General features: G+C 44.8%; 3 protein-coding genes across 3 annotated transcripts; all 3 read right to left on the bottom strand.

Moving 5' to 3' along the window:
* Positions 1-1,654: 1,654 nt before the first annotated feature.
* LOC149451785 (uncharacterized) lies at positions 1,655-6,210 on the bottom strand. The gene has a single exon (XM_089690155.1). It carries the CDS (start codon positions 4,365-4,367, stop codon positions 3,729-3,731), a length of 639 nt encoding a protein of 212 aa, XP_089546281.1. The 5' UTR covers positions 4,368-6,210; the 3' UTR covers positions 1,655-3,728.
* Positions 6,211-8,676: 2,466 nt separating this feature from the next.
* On the bottom strand, positions 8,677-9,690 carry LOC149451784 (uncharacterized; the record flags this gene model as incomplete). Its single annotated transcript, XM_089690132.1, has 2 exons — positions 8,677-9,377; positions 9,463-9,690. Coding segments are annotated over 2 exons (384 nt in total), but the record flags the coding sequence as incomplete, so codon positions are not given.
* LOC149451783 (gastrula zinc finger protein XlCGF66.1-like) lies at positions 9,683-12,833 on the bottom strand. Its single transcript, XM_089690157.1, has 3 exons — positions 12,787-12,833; positions 10,459-10,570; positions 9,683-10,118 (listed from the first exon to the last, which is right to left on the bottom strand). The coding sequence occupies exons 2-3, from the start codon at positions 10,549-10,551 to the stop codon at positions 9,708-9,710; spliced, it is 504 nt and encodes a 167-aa protein (XP_089546283.1). The 5' UTR covers positions 10,552-10,570; positions 12,787-12,833; the 3' UTR covers positions 9,683-9,707.
* Positions 12,834-25,244: the final 12,411 nt, after the last annotated feature.

Below are 25,244 nucleotides of genomic sequence, written 5' to 3'. Positions count from 1 at the left end.
CTGTACATTACATACTTCTCCCCAAAGTGTTCATCGTCTTCACAGTTGCTGGTTGCTCAGCAGTTCCAGATAAAATGTTAGCTTTCTGACAGGGGCAGACTGACAACTCATGGGCCCCTGGGCAATAGGGGATCATGGGGCCCTTGTGTCCTTGCCCAAACTCAAAAAAGCCTATGAAAAAAAGGTACCAGGGGCATCTCATGGGGCCTCCTACTGACCCCGGGCCCTCGGACAGTGCCCGAGTTTCCAAATGGTCAGTCCGCCCCTGGTCTCTGACTATATTCAGTGTACCCAAAATCATAGGTAATGGAAGAGTTTTATTTGAGAGATTATTGTGCTGATGTTTATAAATGTATGTAAGACTCTTGTGGCACAACCACCTAAGCATATTTTATGGGTACAAGAACTCTTTTGTTTTATCTGACCATGCCTCTTTAAGCCCCTCCCACTGTCAACACAATTTGGCCTCACCCACTGTTTGCCACAGCTCGCTATGCGCATTACTACTCTCTTCAGGGCACCCAAAGGTGTCCCAGATCTTTTACAATCCTATAGTGTAGACTACAAAAAATAATGCCATGCACTGCTAAAGTGTTCAGGTTGGGATTGAAGAAAAGGTGGCAACCCTAGCTCTGATGCCCCGTAAAAAGGTTGCACCCCTTCCACTGCAGACATGCGAAAAGGCTTCCTGGTGAAGAGGAGTAAAAGGTCCCCACTAGTGTCCTACTGCGTGCAGGATGAGGACAGAGTGCAGACTGCCCCCCCGGCATGCATGGTGTCCAAGCAGTGGTTGCTCCATGCCCTACCGGAAGCTCTCCTCTGGTCAGCACCAACTGTGCCACCCTGGTCACCCCCTGCTGGTCAGGTCAGGAACCTGGAGTTGGTGCGGCAGGGACAGTCTACTCCAACCCACCCAGTAAGCAGAGTACCTGGAGCAGAGATTCAACCTGGGATGAGGTAAGGAGGAGACAGGGAAGAGGGAGAGAAGGAGGGGAACCAATGAGTTGTACTTGCCCCCAGGCCAAAAGTTGCCAGTCAACCCATGCCAAGTGCCAACATGAGTGCCCCAAGCAGGAGCCAGTGCCCGAAAGAACATTACAGGCCATCTTCACAGCGTGAGGTCCAGGTATGGCTCCGAAGGTTTTACGGAGGTTGCCCTGATCTGATCTGGATACACTGCTTCTGTATAGGTGTGAGAAGACAGCGAAGTGTTGACAGAAGATTTCAAATAAAATGAAAACATAAGAAACTAGTGGATTTTGTTCCTCGGGAAAGGAGAAGTCCATCACCTTCAGACACTAGCTAAAAAACGGAGGACTCACTGAGTGGGGTAGGGTTATAGGGAAGGTTCCCCAAGGGGGTGTATCCTCAAAAGCTTGCCAGTGCCCAATCACCTATAACCCATGGTGTATGAATATGTTGCCTGTGTCCTGTACTGTTTGAGCCCCCATTACACGTACATACACATGTTGCAAGCGCCTACATACATTGTGCTCCACGCATTACAAATCGTCATGCACTCTGGAGGGAGAGCGATAATTCTAGGTCCATTATTCACAGTTAACTCTGATGACCTGTAGGGGCTTCTGAAGCACCATCGATGGGACTTTTTTTGGGATCCAAGTTTGTCGTCATTGAACCGCAACACACAATATTTTAAAATAAATTGTTTACTTGAGAAAAGGACAATCCAGAAGGTATATACAGATAGTGTATGACAATTATATAAACCAATAGGCATTAACATAGAGTAGGGTCCATATGACAAAAATAAAGCCATCTTACCTCTCCAATTACCTTTTTATCATTTTAGAGGTCTAGAAAGTACTTTAGAAAAGAAAATAAAGCAATAGTAGGGGGAGGAGTTTTGGGAAGGGGGTGGGATCACACACAATTTTAACGCTTGACATGTTGGGTATCTCTTTACTCGACACAACCTCAGTTTTTATATTTTACCAAAAAATCGGGTATTATATTGTGTTTGTGTGCACTTAAAATACATTTGCTGTACTCTTCACTCATATTTACCTTAAACTGCTGCACCATCATCTGATATATAAAAACTGGAATTGCCACCATTTTGTTCTCCAGGGCCTTTGCTTTCAGAACATATATACATTGCACAAAAAAATTAAAGGAACACTATTCAGAGTGTAGCATCAAGTCAATGAAACTCCTGGGATATTGATCTGGTCAGGTAAGTAGCAGAGGTGGTTGTTCATCAGTTTCAGCTGCTTTGGTGTTAATGAAATTAACAACAGGTGGACTAGAGGGGCAACAATGAGACCACCCCCAAAACAGGAATGGTTTTACAGGTGGAGGCCACTGACATTTTTTTCCCTACTCATCTTTTCTGACTGTTTTTCACTAGTTTTGCATTTGGCTAGGGTCAGTGTCACTACTAGTAGCATGAGGCCATACCTGGACCCTACAAAGGTTGTACAGGCAGTCCAACTCCTCCAGGATGGCACATCAATACCTGCCATTGCCGGAAGGTTTGCTGTGTCTCCCAGCACAGTCTCAAGAGCATGGAGAAGATTCCAGGAGACAGGCAGTTCCTCTAGGAGAGCTGGACAGGGCCGTAGAAGGTCCTTAACCCATCAGCAGGACCGGTATCTGCTCCTTTGTGCAAGGAGGAACAGGATGAGCACTGCCAGAGCCCTACAAAATGACCTCCAGCAGGCCATTGGTGTGAATGTCTCTGACCAAACAATCAGAAACACACTTCATGAGGGTGGCCTGAGGGCCTGATGTCCTCTAGTGGGCCCTGTAATCACTGCCTGGCACCATAGAGCTGGATTTGCATTTGCCATTGAACACCAGAATTGGCAGGTCCACCACTGGCGCCCTGTGCTTTTCACAGATGAGAGCAGGTTCACCCTGAGCACATGTGACAGACGTGAAAGGGTCTGGAGAAGCCGTGGAGAACGTTCTGCTGCCTGTAACATCGTTCAGCATGACCGTTTTGGTGGTGGGTCAGTGATGGTCTGGGGATATAGTAGCTTAATTTAGTCATTTTAATTTTAAATTAATGGTTGGTTTAATACTATTGGTTTACATAACTTATTTATTTCTATGTCTACTGTACTTATAAATGAGTATGATCTCACTTATTTGTTGTAAACCATGCCTGACAAAGGGAGGGGTCTATTTATAAAAAATTGTTGAATGATAGTGACAAGTCTTTATCCAGCCATGACAAGTTCTAGTTGTATTTTAATTAACACAGTGATTTCCTATGATCATTGGCTCCATCTAGTGGCCATAATGCAGCATTGATCCTGAAATATCTCAACCAGCAAAAATAGTGCAATATGCATTATGGCCACTAGATGGAGCCAATGATCAAAGGAAATCATGACAAGAAATAAAATATAAACAACATTTGTAAAGTTACATTTTTAAAAAAGATAGACCTCCTAATCAGCCACTATAAGGTGATGACATTTTTATTCTTCTCCTGCTATCAATGGGCAACCCGGTCCCACACTTCATCCATGTCTTTGGTGACCTCTGATCTCCTTATGAACTGTTTCTTCCATGATGAAGATCAGCCATGGAGTATATCTGAGGTGTATATCAGGGTGTGCTTCTTCCCCACATGAGAGCTGGGATGTCTAGCAACATTCATACATTTCCTGCACTCAAGGCACTAATACACTTCGAGGGTTGTGTGGGATCCCTGATGTACAGGAAGACAGGACTTTGGTGAGGAACAATTCCCTTACTCAAGACAGGAAAGTGGCTTCCCCCATGTGAGATGTCTGATGTCTGTAAAGAAGAGACTTCCGTGAAAAACATTTCCCGCACTCAGAACAGGAATACGGCTTCTCACCTGTGTGTGATCTCTGATGTTTGCAAAGATTGCACTTTAATGAAAAACATTTCCCGCACTGAGGACAGGAATACGGCTTCTCCCCCGTGTGAGACCTCTGATGTTTGACAAGATCTGATTTCTGTACAAAACATTTCCCACACTCAGAACAGGAATACGGCCTCTCACCTGTGTGCAATCTCTGATGTATGTAAAGATGGGACTTATGAGAAAAACATTTTCCGCACTCAGAACAGGAATATGGCCTCTCACCTGTGTGAGATCTTTTATGCACATTAAGATTGAATTTAAAATTGAAACCCTTCCCGCACTCCGTACAGGAAAACCTCTTCTCTGTTGGAAGGACAGCCGCTTCCCGCACAGTCTGAGGTTCCTCAGGATACGAGGAATCCGATGGTCCATCAACACTGGGTGGTGCCGGATGGACATTGGAGGGAGCCGGGTTTTCTCCTGGACTATACTGTGTGATGTCCTCATCTTCTACTTTCCAGTCTGGAGACAAAGTGAGACAATCCTCGGAGGTTTTCCTCATCTCCCGGCCATGGACTAAAATACAAAGACAAAGATTGTTGAGTGGGTATCAGACCTCTTCACTCTGATCTGGGCTACCCATCAGGGCTGCCCACTTTCTCCCCTTCTATATGCCCTGGCAGAAGAACCTTTGGCCATCTCCCTCTAATGACCAGATTCCAGGTCTGCGAGTTGGTTGCCTGGGGGAAAAGGTGGGTATGCTGATGACACGATTCTCTATTTATTGGACCTGGGCACTTCACCGGCCTCAGCACTGAATACAATAGACCAACTGGGCTTTCATTCAGGCCTACAAATTAATTGGGGGAAAAAAAAAAAAAAATCACAAATTCTCCCTTTGGATATTTTTCCATCTTCAGTTGTACAGGCCAATTTACCTCTTGTTAGAGTAGCCTCAATCCGTTATTTGGGAGTGTAAGTGTCTTGAATAAAGATTACATCCCCATGAATAGTGAAACTTTCTTTACGTTACTCAAGCAAAAAACCCAGGCATGAGCGAGACTACCACTGGGAGTTATGGGATGGATTCATCTGGGCAAAATGGTTTTATTACCAAAACTGTTGTATATCCTTGGACATTCTCCCATATACACTATATTGCCAAAAGTATTGGTCTCCTGCCTTTCCACGCACATGACCTATAATGGCCCCCCAGTCTTAGTCCGTAGGGTTCAATATTGAGTTGGCCCCGCCCTTTGCAGCTATAACAGCTTCAACTCTTCTGGGAAGGCCGTCCACAAGGTTTAGGAGGGTGTCTATGGGAAGGTTGGACCATTCTTCCAGAAGCACATTTGTCAGGTCAGGCACTGATGTCGCGGGAGGAGGCCTGGCTCACAGTCTCCGCTCTAATTCATCCCAAAGGTGTTCTATGGGGTTGAGGTCAGGACTCTGTGCAGGCCAGTCAAGTTCCTCCACCCCAAACTGGCTCCTCCATGTCTTTATGGACCGTGCTCTGTGTACTGGTGCGCAGTCATGTTGGAACAGGGAGGGGCCATCCCCAAACTCTTCCCACAAAGTTAGGAGCATGCAACTGTTCAAAATGTCGCCTTAAGAGTTCCCTTCAGTGGAACTAGGGGGCCAAGCCCAACCCCTGAGGAACAACCCAACACCATAATCCCCCCTCCACCAAACTTTACACTTGGCACAATGCAGTCAGGCAAGTACCGTTCTCCTGGCAATGGCCAAGCCCAGACATGTCCATCAGATTGCCAGACAGAGAAGTATGATTGGTCACTCCAGAGAACACATCTCCACTGCTCTAGAGTCCAGTGGCAGTGTGCTTTACACCACTGCATCCAACGCTTTGCATTGCACTTGGTGATGTGAGGCTTGGATGCAGCTGCTCGGCCATGGAAACCCATTCCATGAAGCTCTCTACGCACTGTTGTTGGGCTCATCTGAAGGCCACACCAAGTTTGGAGGTCTTTATCTATTGACTCTACAGACAGTTGGTGACTTCTGCGCACTTCAGCATGCGCTGACCCCGCTCTGTCATGTGACGTGGCCTACCACTTGGTGGCTGAGTGGCTGTTGTTCCCAGTTGCTTCTACTTTGTTATAATCCCACTAACAGTTGAGTGTGGAATATTTATTAGCCAGGAAATGTCACGGATGGACTTATTGCACAGGTGACAACCTATCACGGGACCACGCTTGGAGTCATTGAGCTCCTGAGAGCAACCCATTCTTTCACCAATGTTTGTAGAAGCAGTCTGCATGCCTAGGTGCTTGATTGTATACACCTATGGCCATGGAGGGGATTAGAACCCCTGAATCCAATGATTTGGAGGGCGGGGCCAATGCTTTTTGGCAATATAGTGTATATACCTATATTAAAATATTCAAGACTAGAGATTCCATATTAAACTCCTTTGTATGGGGCACTAGTAGGCATAAATTACCATGGTTAGTTTTGAAGAACCCAGCCTCTCTGGGCAGTGCTGCCCTACCAGATTTCAGCTTATACTACATGGAGGCCCAAAGATCTCATTTTTATTACTTTGATAAAGCAGACCTGGGCAGACATCAGGTTTTGTGGCCATCCACCTCACCCAGCCCAGGAGAGCCAGAGGAATGGGCCATCAATTTACTTGATTTAGCATTCTATATCACCATCAACATATCTGGGAGCTGGCCCTGGTTAGACTTGGTAACCCCCCATTCCATACACATACCCCATTATGGTTCAACCTCCAATTACCTGGATTGTTGCAACTCCCAGATCCTAGTCTATGGGCATCCATTGGGATTCTTTATTTACACAGGCTGTTTCATACCTCGGGGCTAACAGCTTTTGCTGAATTGCAATCTGAATTCTCCCTACTCAATTCCATGCCGTTTCATTATTTACAACTACGCCATGCTGTGCGGGCTCAATTTTCAGACCTTCCCCCCCTATGGCCTCCCTACCCTTGTTGGATATAATTGTGGGCTCTGCCAAATTGATCTCTGCTATATACACTGCCCTGCTAACACCATCCACTACAAAATTGGCCCCAAGGGTAAAAAATAAATGGATCCGAGACCTGGGGGAAATTGTGGATGACGACCGGGAAGAGATACTCGACAATTACAAACTTGTATCCTCTAAGGATTCTGGTGGCTTCACTCAGCTGTATATATTACATAAGGCCTACATGACCCCAGTCTGTGTATCCCGGTAAAAGCCCATTTGCAACCCACTATATTCCATCATGTTTCACATGACTGTCATATGCCTTTAAGTGTTTTCTATATTTTGTCTCTGCTCCTCCCTTTCCTCTGGTTTAGTTAATCCTGTATAGATAGCCCACCCCTTTTCCCAGAAATGCATTGCAGCTCTAGCCTCATGTCATGGAGCAAGACACATTATGATCTTTTGACCTATCGATGTTCATTGTTGTAAGATTCTCTTAGTTTATTAAATAAACTTTACAAGATATCTTCTGAACTGAGTCACTGCCTGTGCTATTCAACTAAGATTGGAGTTATCGCTATCTCATCACAACTGTAAGTTACACAGATCACACTTTCAATGCTTAGATTGGAGAGACAGAACATTCCCTATGTATGACTCATACGGGTACATTCTATCACCTCATCTGGTCCTGTCCTGTTGTGCAAACCTTCTGGACCCAAATTGTCCACTTCCTACATGATCATATGAGATCCCTTTGACCATGGATCCAAAAGTATGTTTACTTGGTCTCCTTCCAGATCCTGACATGGACAAAACACTAACCTTGGTTCTTCACAAAACATTATTTGCTGCCCAAAAGGTCATTGCTCAGGTTTGGATGCAGAAAACAACCCCCCTACATTAGATTCTTGGAAGCGAGAGGTGAACCTCACCTTTGCCTACAAGAAGCTCATTTGCCTCTATAGAGGTTGTCCTGCAAAATACAATAAAGTATGGGATAGATGGCTTGTGGGATAGATGGCTTGTGGGATAGATGGCTTGCACTACCAGATACATGTGATTGAGAATCTGCTCCCTTCTCATTTCAAAGCTTTTGACTTGTTTTTGTTAATCCCGCATTAAGGACTAAATAGGACTTTTGCCCCTGCAAGTACCTCAACCCACTGTTTTAATGGAGTTTATAATTTATATAGGAATGCTGTACACCTTTGCATTGAAAAAATGGTGCTGTACACCTTTGCATTTGTTGATGTTACCTTACAAATTTGAATATTTGGCCTAATTGTTTCTCTTGATGGGCTTACTATGTGCATTGAAACACTTTTCAAATAAAGAAGTTTTTTGAAGTGAAAAAAAAAATGATTACTAGACAGGAGCTGATTGGTTCCCCCAAACCAGGACTCTGCCCACATCAGGCAGCTTGGTCTCTGAGGAACTTACAATTCCACCCTCAAGGGAACTAGGAAATGGCTCCTCTGATCTCCTACCAGGTCATTTCTTTATTTATGGACCTTAGTCAGAGAGTGAGGAAACAACCAGAACTGTCTTTTATAGGAGGGACAGTGATGAGGGGATTATAGGACGAGGGTCCCCACCCCCTCTATCACTCATCGCCATCTTCCCAACACAAGAAGTACTGCACTTCCTTAGTTAGTCCATGATTTAGTCATGAAGAACAGCAGGGCTGAACCCCACCAGAGGTCAGAGAGTGAGGATGGGGGGAGAACAACCAAGATGAAGACTGGACTGATCCTGAAGACCACCATCATTGGGGTATTGACTCCTCCCTCATTATCACTTTCTGATTAAGGGTCCAAAGTTGGAGGATGTTATCACATTATTATCAACATGTAAAAAAAGTCTGTGCACCAATCACATCATCCGATATAAAATGTCCAGCTGGCAGAAACAAAAGAATGCATACTGTGTTTATATATAGCAGGGGGTAGAGGGTAGAAAGCAGAAGTCAGGACTATGTAATAAAAAATGTGCAGGGGTCAAAACTTTGTACCATGCAATATACAGTGTAAGGGTCAGGACACATAATATTGGTATACAGTAATCAGTGGAAGCTTGGATGTTTACTGTAGACAAGTTGCAGAGATCCCACACCGCTACCTCCCATCTCCTGAGACTGCACTCAGTGACTTGGGTCTGAGACTATACAGACATATCCCTCCACCCGGCACAGCCAGCAGACCACAGAGCAAGTAACCCTGGGAGAATGGTTCTGTCAGAGATCTTACTAGACCTGGGCATGGGGAAGAAGACACAGCACCAGCGTTAGGTCAAGCAATGTCTATGGTGAAAATCAACATTTTGCTGCCAGCTGAACCTTAGAATCTCCGTAAATCCAGTCTAGATACATAAACTGTGTCTTACAGGCTGATATTGCCAAGTGTTTGCTCTACTCTGGACCAATCAGTGAGCAGTATGGGTGGAGGAATGGATTTAGTGTTCATGACCCACCTGTGCTGATCTCTGTAGGAGTGTCCTCCTCTATAAATGTCCCCGTTATTCCATCCTCCTCCATAGACTGCTGATCATCCCTCACATACGCCTCTTCTTCTTCTTCTGATTTAACCTCAACTTTTATATTCATCAGGTTTCCACTCTGAATAATAAAAATGACATCAATGGTAACAATGCAGATAATGTACAGATCCTAATGATACTATCAGTGATTGTTCCTCATCTACCTGATGATGGTGATGGATGGTGTGATCTTCCTGTGTGGAATCCCGGGAATACAGAGGACGGGGACATCTCTCTGGTGGGTTCCCATGACTGGATCCATCTACCTGATGGTGAGGGATGGTGTGACCTTCCTGTGTGGAATCCCGGGAATACAGAGGACGGGGACATCTCTCTGATGGGTTCCCATGACTGGATCCATCTGTAGGAAACACACACACTGACTGAATCCATTGTTTCTATGTGTTTATCAGACGATGGGGGATCTAGGTGGATCCTCCGTACTGCTCTCTCCTTTACAATAAAGTCTCCTCTTACCCGGTGATGTGAGGGGCGGCTGATTGTCCATCATGACGTCCTTGTAGAGATCCTTGTGTCCTTCTAAATACTCCCACTCCTCCATGGAGAAATAGACAGTGACACCCTGACACCTTATAGGAACCTGACACACAATGATACAGTCACCATCCAGACACATCCCTTGTCTGTTACTGGAGAATGTCCCAGAATTCCCGGCACCGCTCACCTCTCCTGTCAGCAGCTCCATCATCTTCTTGGTGACTTCTAGAATCTTCTGCATGTTGTGTCTCTCAGGTTTTAGGGAGTCACATGGAGGCACTGTGATGGTCATATGGTCACCTGACTTCAGAAGAGGAAATCTCTATATTTAAAAAACAATATCATGTGACCTCCCAGAATCCTCCTCACCTCTCGGGTTAAGTCTGTGTTTTATTATTAGAGATAAGAGTGATGTCATGTGACCTCCCAGAATCCTCCTCACCTCTCCGGTCAGGTCTGTGTTTTATTAATAGAGAGAAGAGTGATGTCATGTGACCTCCCAGAATCCTCCTCACCTCTCCGATCAGGTCTGTGTTTTATTAATAGAGAGAAAAGTGATGTCATGTGACCTCCCAGAATCCTCCTCACCTCTCCGGTCAGGTCTGTGTTTTATTAATAGAGATAAAGAGTGATGTCATGTGACCTCCCAGAATCCTCCTCACCTCTCCGGTCAGCAGGTAGATGATCTCCAGGGTGAGGTTTAGTATCCTCTCAGTCTTGTGACTCTGGTCCTCCATCTTAATTGATGTGGTCATGTGATCTATGCAGGTTTCCCTGTAAACAGAGAATATTCTGGACTATAATGGTTGTATATAATATTAGGATGGGGAATTAAGAGGTTGAGAAGCAGAGTAGATAGGCTGACATTGGAGTGCCTACAACGATCTCTGTATCACCACTGATTACATCACATAAAGTTTTCTTTCTTTCTATACTGGTGTGTATCTATATACTTATATTCTTGTTATATACTGGGTGCAGTAGTTCTCTTCATAATTTGCTTGGATTACTGGTTACTTTTTATTTGTTAACCCCCTTATTTGAAAAGAGAGCTGTACTGGGGCGGTGATTTGGGGAGAATTTAGGGTGAAGGTCATTTTGGTTTTAAACTGGCCTGTGAGATATGTATTTCTGAACCCTGCACTCTGTGCATAGTGTACTTCTGAACCCTGCATCCTGTATACTGTATAATGCATTCTGAAGCCCTGCACCCTGTGCGTAATGCACGCCTGATCCCTACACCCCATGTGTAACGCATTCTGAAGCCCTGCACCCTGTGCGTAATGCACGCCTGATCCCTACACCCCATGTGTAACGCATTCTGAAGCCCTGCACCCTGTGCGTAATGCATTCCTGATCCCTACACCCCATGTGTAACGCATTCTGAAGCCCTGCACCCTGTGCGTAATGCACGCCTGATCCCTACACCCCATGTGTAACGCATTCTGAAGCCCTGCACCCTGTGCGTAATGCACTCCTGATCCCTACACCCCATGTGTAACGCATTCTGAAGCCCTGTGACCTGTTCGTAATGCACGCCTGATCCCTACATCTCATGTGTAATGCATTCTGAAACCCTGCACCCTTGGCATAATGCACGCCTGATCCCTACACCACATGTGTAATGCATTCTGAAACCCTGCACCCTTGGCATAATGCACGCCTGATCCCTACACCCCATGTGTAACACATTCTCAAACCCTGCATCCTGTGCGTAATGCACTAATGATCCCTACACCCCATGTGTAATGCACTCTGAAACCCTGTGCTAATGCATGCCTGATCCCTATACCCCATGTGTAATGCATTCTCAGACCCTGCACCCCATGCATGATGCACTCCTGATCCCTACACCCCATGTGTAATGCATTCTGGAGAAGTCCTATAATCTAGCATGGGAGGAGACAAGGGAGCTAGAGAGCAGGAGGTCGTGGGAGGAGCGGAGTATGGTTTGGGCAATATTTGGAGACAAGATCGGTGATGTAATTTGGGGCAGAGTTATAAATGGCTTTATATGTTAATGTTTTGAATTTTATTCGTAGGGCAATGGTAAGCCAGAGGAGAGATTGGCAGAGAGGGGTGGAGGACACTGAATGGAGGCCAGTGGAGGGATTGGCAGAGAGGGGTGGAGGACACTGAATGGAGGCCAGTGGAGGGATTGGCAGAGAGGGGTGGAGGACACTGAATGGAGACCAGTGGAGGGATTGGCAGAGAGGGGTGGCTGATACAGAACGGTTAGTAAGGTGGATGAGTCTGGCAGCAGCATTCATGATAGACTGAAGAGGGGATAGCCTGCGATGAGGTCAGCCAATGAGGAGGGAGTTACAATAGTCAAGGCGAGATATAACAAGGGAGGGAATAAGTTGCTTAGTGGTTTCCGAGGTTAGGAACCGGCGTATCTTGGAGATGTTGCGGAGGTGAAGTCTACAAGATTTAGACTGCGATTGGATTTGGGGCTGAAAGGACAGATGGGAGTCAACAGGGTTTGGGTTTAGTATCTTCGAGATTCACTGAACCGAATCCAGGTATGTTCGACCCATCTCCACAATGAGGAGAATGTTCCGGCCCCGGAAGTGGGGGAATGTTGTTCCCCTGAAGGGGTTAATCTGGGTTCCCACACTATATATGTGTGTATCATCATCTGCTGGAGATAAAAGACATCACAGTGACTATGGAGGAAGAGGACGGACGTGACTATGGAGGAAGAGGACAGACGTGACTATGGGGGAAGAGGACGGACGTGACTATGGGGGAAGAGGACGGACGTGACTATGGGGGAAGAGGACGGACGTGACTATGGGGGAAGAGGACGGACGTGACTATGGGGGAAGAGGACGGACGTGACTATGGGGGAAGAGGACGGACGTGACTATGGGGGAAGAGGACGGACGTGACTATGGGGGAAGAGGACGGACGTGACTATGGGGGAAGAGGACGGATATGGCGGGGGGGGGGTTATTGGGTGTAAATAGGAAATAACATCTTATTACCTCCTCTGCTGCCACTTCCACCAACGTCTCCTCTCTACTTCCTCCCCTCTCACCCGGATCTTCTTATTTATACCTGATATCACTTCCTGTCGGTGCCTGACATCACTTCCTGTCTGTATTCCATAGACTTTCTGTATTGATATAAGTGAGATCACCACCTTGTGGAGTTTAGAGGAACTGCAACCCCGAGAGGTCATATTATGAACACAGCCTTACCCCAGGTTCACACCTAAGCATTTTCCGCTGCGTTTTGCAGAGATGCAGTACAGTCCATTTAACATGATTTCCTATGGGATAGGTTCACATCTCTGCGTTTCCACCCAGTGCATTTTTTTGGAAAGGGTCAGGGACTTTTTTGAACGCAAAGCGTCGCGTTTTTGGTTCTATAGACTTCAATGGGAATGCTGCAGAAAAGCATGTATTGTGTTTTTACTGCATTTTTATTTATTTCAGGTACTTATATAGCGCCATCAATTTACGCAGCACTTTACATATATATTGTGCATTCACATCAGTCCCTAACCCTCAAGGAGCGTACAATCTAAGGTCCCTAACTCACATTCACATACTAGGGCCAATTTAGAAGGGATCCAATTATCCTTCCAGGATTTATTTGGAGTGTGGGAGGAAACTGGAGTACCTGGAGGAAACCTCGCAAGCACAAGGAGAGAATGCAAACTTCCAGCAGGTGGTGCCATGGTTGGGATTTGAACCAATGAACCAAGAACTGCCAGGCGGAAGTGCTAACCACTTAGCCACTGTGCTGTTTTTGATGCATAGTTTATGAGTTTTGCATTTAAAATCTGCCTAACAACAAGAAAAATTTAAGAAAATGGAAAAAAAACACAAAACGCGGCAAAAACGCAAGTGCAAAACACAACACAGAAACACACACAAAATGCAACCTGCATAGGTGTGAACCTAGGGTTATACCAGACTGTTGGGAGCAGTGATCCCTTTTCTGACAGTGAAAGTAGAACTGCAACATCAGCAGAGAGGCAGTGGTAGTGTGTGATCAGGTAAGTACCACCACTGACCACCAATGGTGGGTTGGGGGTTACCCGTTGTTCTCACTGACAACAAGAACGGGACTTATTTTATCTCACTGACACCAATGATGGAGCCAATTTTATCCCACTGACACCAACAATGGGGCTTATCGTATCTCTAATATTGTTGTGAACACCAAAAATCCAAACACTTCCATGAGGATGTGTGTACAGAGTAGTCTGCAGCACTCTTAATCTGTCACCTGGATGAAATCTACAATGAAGATAACCTCTGGGGTCACACAAAGATGTACTGTAGCTCACATGGGCAGTGTATTTACTAAGACATCCAAAGACACAAATGCTAGAATTATACGGGTAGCGCAATGCTGATTAACAATCATCAAAGAGTTCAATCCAGAGGTCCACACCAACCGAACTCTCAATCCCAGAGCCAATGAGGACATCGGATCCTAGAGCCGATGAGGATCGTCAGAGACTCAGTGACTGAATGATCTCGGTCCAGTTTTTCCTGTTCCTATTTTATTGGTTCTCCTTAATTCTTAATGTGCTTCTACCATTTTCAGTAAACTCTCTCACCCTGCGATGCTCACAGACTGAAGCTTGAAGGGGCCCTTCACATTCCAAAATTGGGCGGCATGTACCCTGCTGAGTCCCAAAGTCTACCTTTCCTAATTCTACCATTCCCCTGGTGGATACACTGGGTGGACTTCATACATCTTACCATACCCATCAGGCAAGAAGACGTTCCACAGTACGATCCTGACTAGGTTGGTAAAGAAATCCATTTTCAGATGACCCATTGGTGAAGTGTGAAGACATGGTTTGGGAGTCCCTCGTGCAGGGCTGCTGGGGTATGGTTGCCCCTAATACTGCCACTGACAAATCAAGTACTCTTGGGTTGTACAATTTTGTCTAGGACTGTAGGCACAGTTCACCATGGTTCTATTGCTTAACCCCTTGGCGCCAGCGCCTCCCGGCCCATTAAGGGTTTCAGAAGCCTGGAGGTGGGGTTTAGAGTCATGTGACCGCCGTGACACAACGTCACATGATCGGGAAAGGTCCTGATCGAAAGAGGAGATCAGGACCTTTCTGTGAGTACCGGACATGTGTGCTGGGAGCGCGTAGGGCACACCCATATGTCTTTTTTTAATAGAACACAAATGTGCGGCCGTTCAGCATCTAGTCCCAGATGCCGGGAGGCTGCACATATCCATTCAGCCGGCGCCAAGAGGTTAAAAACCACTTGCCTACAGGGCACGTATACCCCCTTCCTGACCAGGCCAATTTTCAGCTTTCAGCGCTGTCGCACTTTGAATGACATTTGCGCGGTCATGCAACACTGTACCCATACAAAATTTTGTCATTTTTTTCACACAAATAGAGCTTTCTATTGGTGGTATTTAATCACTGCTGGGTGTTCTTTTTTTGCGCTATAAACAAAAAAGAAAAAATTGGGAAAAAAAAAAGGTTTTCTTTGTATCTATTATAAATTTTTGCAAACAGGTAATGTTTCTCCTTCACTGATGTGCGTTGATGAGGCAGCACTGATGGGCACTTATAGGAGGCACTGATGAGCTGGCACAGATAGGCAGCACTGCTAGGTAGTACTGCCGGGCAGCACTGATGGGTGGCACTGCTGGGCACAGGTGGATGGCACTGATCATCAGTGCCGATCCCTTCTCTGACAATTGCCAGTTCTCGGCAGTACGTGAGGAAAGTGCAGCCAATAACTGGCAACTGTATTTACCAGGTGATCGCTGTATCATTGGACACAGCTGATCATGTGGCAAAAAGCCACCATGATTGGCCATTTACCATACCCTGAGATCAGCTGTGTCCGTAGGACGCAGCGATCACCAGCAGGGCTGGGTGCATGTCCTGGAATGACTTTCATGGACGTTGTCCCAGGATTACACAACTGCGCTGTAGCCGTACTTATGCAGGCCATAGATGTATCGTAATTCGGCCGATTTTCGGTCGATTAACGAACTATCGGTCGGTCTAAAAAACTTACCTGACCACCAATTATTACGAAAATCGGCCGATTAATGAGTAACCTATAACGGGAAATGATGTCATTTTGTGACCTTTGTGATCCTTCTCACCGGAACCTGACGAAAGAGGAAATAATAATCGTGTCGTACGAACGAGGTATCGTTGTTTCTTGGACGAAAATGCCACGAAATATCACCAAACAAAAACTGGCCTTAATAATGGTTCGCCTGTTAGCAGTGGAGAAGAAAAACAAAAGTAAGAAAGCAAGGAAGAGCAGAGTATGGTCCAAACACTGGCTTCTTCAACGTGCCATGTTTTCACACATGAACCTGCTTTCCAATTTAAAAGTACACAATCCTGATGACTTTAAAAACTATTTGCGAATGTCACAGCAGTCTTTTGAGCTCCTGCTATCCATGGTTGGACCCCAGATTAAGAAAAAAGACTCTTGCATGCGCAAATCCATCAGCGCAGAGGAGAGACTCATTGCAACCCTACGTTACCTAGCAACAGGAAGATCCTATGAAGACCTCAAGTTTTCAACGGGTATATCCGCACAGTCCTTAGGTCGGATAATCCCAGAAACGTGTGCAACAATATCCAGCGTGCTGAAAGCTCACTATATGAAGGTAGTTATTACATATGTGTATATATATATATATATATATATATATTTAACTGAAATATTATATTATTTTGTTATATTGTTTTGTCTTTGTAAATCTAACAGTTCTCTCCCCTTTCTGCTCCTGCACACTGGTTTATATGACTCTGCTTATCTTACTCATAAAAAGCAATGTGCATACAGTGCAAATCACTGACAGCATGTAATGTGAAACAGTACACAGTTAACCATTTCATCAACCCACATGTTAACCTCAGTCACGGCCCATGAGAGATCGGAGTACCGGCCCTGTTGCCGGTACCATGTGACCTGCTGTGACCAGTCACAGCAGGTCACATGACAGTTGTATACAATGGATGGCTTCATTCATGCCATACATTGTGTACTAGTGTGCCTAGCTGTCAATGGTCACAGCGATCGCAAGCACAGGCCAGCTGTGTCATGTGATTAGCCGTGTCCAAATCACTGCTAAGTAAAGAAAACCTGAATGAATTGATGTCATTCCTGTAAATCAGGGGTCCTCAAACTATTTTAAACAGGGGGCCAGTTCACTGTCCCTCAGACCATTGGAGGGCTGGACTATAGTTTTTAAAAAAAAAAAATATGGTCCTCTCCTGTACTGTGTCCGCATTTGTTCAGAGACTGCGGACATACAACGGCGATGGGAATACTGGTCCAGCCACTCTATAAGACGCACAGACATTTCCCCCAAGTGTGTCTTATGGAGCAAAATACTGCCCCATCATTGGTGTCAGTGGGAGGCATAGTGTCCCATCATTGGTGTCAGTGGGAGGCATAGTGTCCCATCGTTGGTGTCAGTGGGAGGAATAGTGCCCCATCATTAGTATCAGTGACACCAATGATGGAGCACTATTCCTCCCACTGACAGCAATGACACTTAACTAGCCGACCCCTGTTCCAGCATGGTGCTGCTGCAGCCATCATACCTGATTGTAGCAGCACCATCTGCACGGCACTTACCGGGCGGTCAGCTGTCCTCCTTCCTGCACTTCGGCCTCTCCCTCCCTTTATTTTCGTGGGACCGCTCGGCTCCGCCTCCTCGCCGGTGATTGGCTGCCTGTGTGCTTTTCCTAAGCTACAGCACTTGCGCCCAATCACCGGCGAGGTGGCGGAGCCGAGCGGCAGCGCGGACATCGAGTGAGGGAGCGGCCGGAGAGAAGGAGCTGCGCATCCCGGACTGGATCATCGTGGTACTGGGACCGGAGCCAGATAAGAGACAGCAGCCCCCTGCCTGCCCCTGTACTTAATGTCCCCTGCCGGCGGGCCGGATGAATCTGCTCTGCGGGCCGCATGTGGCCCGCGGGCTGTAGTTTGAGGACCCCTGCTGTAAATGCTTGTTAATAGCAAAGTAATGCTTTGCAAATAGTTAAATAAATTATTATCACTTCACCAAAGTAGTACAATGTTACCATGGTAATATTGTTCTACTTTGGTCATAGTGAAATTATCAAACATTTAGAACAAAAGCAAAAAAATTTAATAAATTCTTCTTACTTCCCCCACCCCCCCACACAATAAAGAGGAAAACCACAATGAGAAACGATTCTGAAAAAATAAGATTCCAGTCTTATATTATATAACTTTTAACAAGTTTATTGAACTAAAAACAGATAAAAAAAAACATTTTAAGATTTTTAATGAGAACACGTTTTTTGCACTATCTCACAGGTTGAGGTAGTTCACATCCCAAGTACTGTGGGATTGTTCTGGCCACTGTGGATTAATTGGGGAGACAGCCAAATTAAGAGGCTCTCTGGCTGGTGTGTTTGGAGGCATGTTATGTGGTTGTGCTGTGCCCTGTGGAGGTGGATATCTAGTGAATCCAACAATTCGGGTGTCATAGGTACCCTGTCCCCTTTGGCCAATAGCTGGTACATCAGTGGGTCTATTATATCCCGTTGTTGCAGGCTCATATTTCTCAGCTTGTGGGCAATATGTTTTGCAAATGCGTCACATTCATCCTCTTTTTCGGCCAGGGCAGCAGATGCTTGCCTTAAAAATAATGTTGTTTCCGAATCTGGGTTTCTTTTTTTTTTGCCTTTGTTCACGTGCAATGATCTTGTATTTTTCTCTTGTGTTGCCTCACTTTCCTATAACAAACAGAAATGTAGAACACATGTTAAATGTTACAAAAACAGGCAATAAAAACCTTTTTATCTGTTACAGTTTCCAATGTGCCCTCAAGACTGGATGCAGATTTCCAAAGACTTCCAAGACCTGTGGAACTTTCCTAACTGTGGTGGTGCCATAGATGGCAAACATGTGCGCATTACACTGCCGGCTCACTCCGGGTCCTACTACTTTAATTATAAAGGCTTCTACAGTATCATACTATTGGCCATTGTGAACGCCAAATATGAGTTTATGTATCTGGATATTGGAAAAAATGGCCGTAATTCCGATGGAGGAGTGATGGAGAATACTGAATTCCACAGAAGAATGAAGGGTGGACTTCTACATCTTCCAACATCCGAGCATACAGTTGAAGGACTTAATTTTGTTTTTGTAGCGGATGATGCTTTTCCTTTGAGTGAACATATTTTAAAGCCATTTCCATGGCGAAATATGAATCACAATCAAAAAGTGTTCAATTACAGGCTGTCAAGGGCACGACGCGTGGTGGAAAATGCCTTTGGCATCCTGGCAAGTCGCTTCAGGATTTTCCACACTCCCATCAATGTGAGCGTTGACACAATTGATGTGATTGTGGAGAGCTGCTGCCTAATCCACAATTTTCTCAGGTCGACCAACACAGCTTATATGTCACCACTATCAGTGGACAGAGAAGATCCGTTAAGCGGTGAAATTCTGCCAGGAGAATGGAGGAGCGATAATGGAGGCCTTGAAAATTTGGCTCCTGCGCGTCCAGTTTTGTCAACTGCGACAGCGCGTGAAAATCGTGTTAATTATATGCAATATTTTGTGGGCCATGGTGCAGTATCTTGGCAGGATAATGTTGTCTAAAGTATATATTAAAGTTTGTCTAATGTATATATTAAAGTTGACTTTAGTTGCGCAAAAAAAAGGTGCATGTGTGCATTTAAATAGTAAATATATATTGCAAAATTTGTGTTCATTGATTTAATTGTACATTCTGAGGTTACATATGATCATATATTGTAAAGTATATGTTTGACTTCAATTACCTGTGTCTCTGGTACCTCGAATTCAGGCAGAGGTGTAAAGGATGGTTCATCAGAGGGACCAGGCAGCAAAGTACATTGAGACTCCCTTGGCACATCTGAGTCATGCAGGAACCTGAGGCTGTTAAAATACCACAGCCGTGGCACATACACCTCATCTGTGCCAGCACCAGATTTTTTGGAGTTTTCAATTTTATTTAACTCTTTTTTAAATGCAGTACGCAGATTTGAAATCTTGTTCTTTACATAGGTCTCATCTGCATGTACGCACACAGTTTCATCGCCTCATCACGCATCAAACGATTCGAATAGTCTTTAGATTTCACTTTCCACATACAGGGCATCTCCCTGTACATGTCAATAAACTCTGGCAAAAACGCCACAGATGTGAATTTCTGTGCCATAGCTGAAAGAAGAAAAAAAAAAAAGGTTTACAATGAGGCGCAAATATATATTATAAGAAATAATGATAATAATACAATATGCTTATGCTGTCACAATGGGTTAAATTGTACACAGCACCCAGCACATGAGACAGGAAAGCCTTGCAACATGTTGCATAACTATAAACATGTATCGAATTCTGCAAGGTACCTACTGGTAAAGATGACTTGATGTCGTTTTGACACAGAAACTTTGTTTTCCTGCCGAATTATGCACGAATTATCGTTCCGACCAGCAGCCCTCCTCCGCAGACACTAGCAGCCCTCCTCAGCAGATACGATCGCCGGTCGAATGAACGTTCTGTCCGCGAACGTCCGAACGTACGTGCTTTTTGGCGCTCTTTCACACTATAAACACCGCCCCTTCCTCCTCCCTCTTTTGCTGGGAACAAGATGGCGGAGCAGAAGGAGTTCAACAAACCTAGTGAGCAAGAAGGATCACAGCAGCAGCTTCTACAAACTGGGAAAGATACAAAAAGAAAGGCAACCAACATGTCTTTGGAGGAAATGGTGGAGATGGGTAGAATCCTGCTCAGAAAGGATTATGACTGCAAGCTGCAAGTTTACAACAACACCAATCAAAGGAAGGATGCAATAATGGGCAAAATACTTAAAGTGCTTTGGAAACAATTTGGGGTAAAACGCACAAAGGACCAACTGAGAAAACGATGGTCTGATCTGAAGTTGAGGGAAGCTGATCAGTTCAAGAGAATAAGAAAAATTCTCAAAAAAAGTGAGTATTGTCTTCAATAAAAAAATATTTTGTATAGGTTGTATAATGTTTTCCCTATATGTATGCTAAAAGTGTTATGCCTCTTTCTTGATGTAATATGCTGTTTTAATGTGACATATTTTATTATGATCAATAATGTTACAGTCATCAGTCAATAGAACTTCAGTGCTGTATTGATTACTTTCACATTAATTCACACAGGAGAACGCAAGAATATTGATGAAGATAAATCTGAGAAACATGAATCTGTCTATAAGGACTTGGCAAAAAATGTTATGGATGACCCTGTGGAGGTTTCTGAGGAAGTAATACTGAACCTCATGCCTGTTGAGGAGGATGCAGTCAATAGCACAAGTTGGGGCAAGTATTCATCTATATACAGTTATCTATACATGCATTCATCTGTCTGAAAACATACATTAATAATTCTGATTTGTATTAACAGGAAATCCAGAGTCACCAGCACTAAACAGTTATACCACCCAAAAACTTACGGCAGAATTGATGGCTTGTAACGTCCAGATTGAGGACATGAGGGAAACTTTGAACACCATGCAATGCAGGATCAATACAGTTTTGGATACACTCTGCAAACTGATATGATTCGCGTATTGTATATCCCTTACCATTGTTTTAAAAATGTTCCACTGTTAAATGTCTAACCCTTTTTCTCTGAATATTACACTTGATTCATGTCAGCAATTATGTTTTGTCAATGGATGTTTTGCACATTGTAACCTTTTCTCAGACACATTTTTAGAACTGCTGTTATGAATGTCAGCACTGGGGTTATGCTATGCTTGTTGATTTGAGCATTGCATATCCTTTTATCTGATATTCTAAACTGATCACAGTCTTGCCTGCACACAGGTTGATTATCCTTTTCTCAGACACATTTTTAGAACTGCTGTTATGAATGTCAGCACTGGGGTTATGCTATGCTTGTTGATTTGAGCCTTGTATATCCTTTTACCTGATATTCTAAAAAACTGATTACAGTCTTGCCTGCACACAGGTTTTGCTAAAGGATGTCCTATACATACATTATGCTTTTTTCTGACTAATTTTTTCAACTGCTTTCATTCATGTCAGCACTGGAATTATGCTTATATGTACATATTTTTACAAACTGATTACAGTCATGTCAGCAATTAGCAAACTTGAAATTACAATGTGATTGCACACATTGAGGATGCTGTTATGTCTTCTTTATTGAAGGTCTCTGCCATTAAACCATATTTATCTATATTGTCACATTTTATATTGAGAATAGACAGTAAATTGTTTTTTATGAACAAAAAACATAATGCTTCTAAAATAATAAAAAATATTTTATTTTGGATAATGTTATTTTGGATACTTACAAAATTGTTCAATAAAGCACTTCTGCTTTAAAAATCTGACTTGTTATTTTTATAAAAGTTAATATATATGGTGAGATTGAACATAAACGATTTTAATATGTGGGGTACTTCAGCACAGTTAAATAAATATATTACAGATCACACACAACTATTTATTTACACACTAGTGCATACAATGATGTGATGTTTACATTTTAGAACTTTTTTACATTTGTACCGGAAACGAAACTTCGTACGCTGCAAACTTCTCTTTCCAGGTCACTGCACGTGCGCATAAAATTTTCGGAAAACGATCGTTCGTTTTTGACCATCAATGAGGATAAAGTCGGGCGTTTTCCGAAAATTTTCCAACATCACCGATAATCTGAAAGTCCAAAATACACGAAAAACGGCCGACGAAACGATAAGATAATTGGCCGATTTTATTTTCGGACGAAAAATCGTCCGTTTTTCTCCCCATCTATGGCCTGCATTAGGCTATAGCACGATGGAAACCAGTTAAATAGTTATTTACATATTTACTGCCTTGCCTTTCCTGATGTAGCACTACACCCGGGAGCTGCAGAAATACTGTCCAGATCTTCCCCATAAGCTTTGCTCCACAGCCAGGTTCAGAAGCTCATTCACATGTTTCTCCAATGATCAGTCTAGGGTGTGGTTTTCTATGTACAAAGTGAGAACAGTAAGCTCCTTTCTGTAAGGCCGAAGCAGAAGTCCTTGCATATAGCAAACTGTAGACTTGGCTTGTAGTGGAACAGAGAACTAGGCAGACTAAGTTCTTCCAGACACCAGCTAATGCCCCATTTAGTAAACACACAGCTGATTCTCTAGTACACAAGAGGTGGGGTAGCAACAGGCCAAAAAGTCTATAAGATCTCTCAGCAGTCTGTACTCACGAAAGGTCCAGGGAGAGCTGGTTGCCTCCTTCCAACCACAAGAGACACTTTCCCCTGGTGATACCAGACTAGATCTTCAGCAGACATCCCCTCATTCAGCTCTCAGCAGCTTCAACATCCAGGCCCTCCGGTCACCAACCCGAGGCCTCATGAACAGCAAGCACATAACATAATGGACCCAGAGCTCAGTGTGTTCAGAGAATATATACAGGTACCCAGCATCCTTCAGGGCCTTGCTCCCTGGGATTGGCCAGGGCTGTATAAGTATTCAGGCTGCCATCTGCATAGCTCCACACCTATAATCCAGAAGGCTCTTCTGATTTCTAGAAAGTAGAGGGAGTTACCAGACTGAGAGCAGCTGAGAACATTGAACAGACCTAACTAATCAATTGCAGCGACACAGCAAGGCAAGCTCACTATAACCAACAAAAAGACATATAGTGAGCCAGCACTAAATCTAACTTAATCCTAGCACCTATCTAGGAGGGTGCTCCCCTTTAGTACATGATGTAGGTCAACATGGGAGAAGGGGTCCATGACACCTACTAGTAAGACATGATTTTGCACCCACCTACTAGAGTCTGTAGGGCTTGAGCCCCAATTGAAATGCCATTTGTTACATGAAGTGGGACCCCTTAGTTCCCTCCCAAATAATATTTTGAAACAATTTCTGAGTTTGCCCTATAAATAATGTTTGTTAAATGGTTCCTAGGTTTGCAGTATATTTCTGTTTTCAGGGATCCACCTCCACTTTGTCGCACCTTTGAATAATGCTTTGATTGACCACTTTTGCCACAATAGACACTTCTCCCCTTCTTGGTATACTAGGAGCATTCTGCACCTAGCCCTCTTTTCACACTGATGGGATCCAAAATGTCATGTCCTGCTCAGTCTTATCTATACATCTGTTACGGATCCGCCAGGTGGTACCTCTGGCAGCCCACTAGGCAGAATCACCCGGAGCGTGGAGTCTAAGTCCCGGTCTGCGTTTTCACCAGGGCCCCTGATGGTGGGGATGGACTTGGAGCAGAACCAGGACCAGGTCACGACCTCCTAGCAATACCACCAGTGGCAGAGGGAGCCTCCGGGGATGAGAGTAGGACAGAATAGAGCCAGATGTGAGGAGGCCGGCAGGACCAGGCAGGATAAACCGGCGGTTGTCACCGTGGGAAATGGCGAGGTACCGAGACGGCAGGCAGAGAGTGGTCAGGTCACACGCAGGGTCAGTTACCGGAGTCAGTCCGCGGAATGGTCAAACAAGCCGAGGATCGGGACAGGAGAAGGCAGCGTAGTCAGGGACAATCCGGGTCAAACACAGGAGAAGGCAGCGTAGTCAGGGACAATCCGGGTCAATCACAGGAGAAGGCAGCGTAGTCAGATAATCCGGGTCAGGGCAGGAGCAGGCAGAAGGTCAAACTATCCGGGTCACAATCACAGGGCACAGGGAACACAGGTAACAGGTCAGACCTTGCGGCGATTTGTGACAGTGCAGGGCATCTTTAAATATTGCGCCCTGCACTGTCATTGGCCACCCAGGACGCGCCCCCGGGCTGTCATTGGCCGCCCGAGGTGCGCCAGCGGCTCCTACTGCGCATGCGCGGCCTCCTGTCAGCCGCGGCCCAGCCGGGATCTGGTGCCTGTGTCCCGGCGTGAGCCGCCGCTATTGCGCATGTGCCGGGGACGGAGCCGCGGCGGACCCTGACAACATCCACTCTTTATGATAGGGTTTTTCCCTCCACATCTTCTATCGGTGGGTTTCCTCCTATGACTTACTAGTTATCTGACAAAGAAAAGTCTCTCTTTTCTTCCACCTCCCCCTCCTTTTTTTCCCTCCCACACCCTCTCCCTATCTCCCATTCTTCTTCACATTGTCACACCCCATTTTACCATGCCACATGTTTCACAAAATATAATATAATATCAAAGGACTTGAAAGTGCTGACAAATGCACCAGACTCCTTGGCAATTCCGGAGGTTCAAAACACACACTCTAAATTTCCTTCAAGAGATGCATTTTAGAATGGACAAGATCTAGGTAGTGGGTGACTCCAGATTCCCAACGATTTATCATAGTGCTTTTCTGGACTCCAAGTCCAAGGGGCTTGCGATTCTTCCTGCTAGGCAAGTGCCATGGAAAGACCCTACTGGAAATAGACCAAAACAAAGAAGGAATCCTCCTTATAAGGGAAGAGTGTAATCTGGCACTGGACCTCCTGTTGGTCATC

The sequence above is a fragment of the Staurois parvus genome, unplaced genomic scaffold, assembly GCF_062004578.1.
Source record: "Staurois parvus isolate SC_StPar_1 unplaced genomic scaffold, SC_StPar_1.0 ptg000519l, whole genome shotgun sequence".
NCBI lineage: Eukaryota > Metazoa > Chordata > Amphibia > Anura > Ranidae > Staurois > Staurois parvus.
The sequence above is the reverse complement of the archived record's forward strand: the minus strand, read 5'-3'. Positions and strand labels throughout refer to the sequence as shown.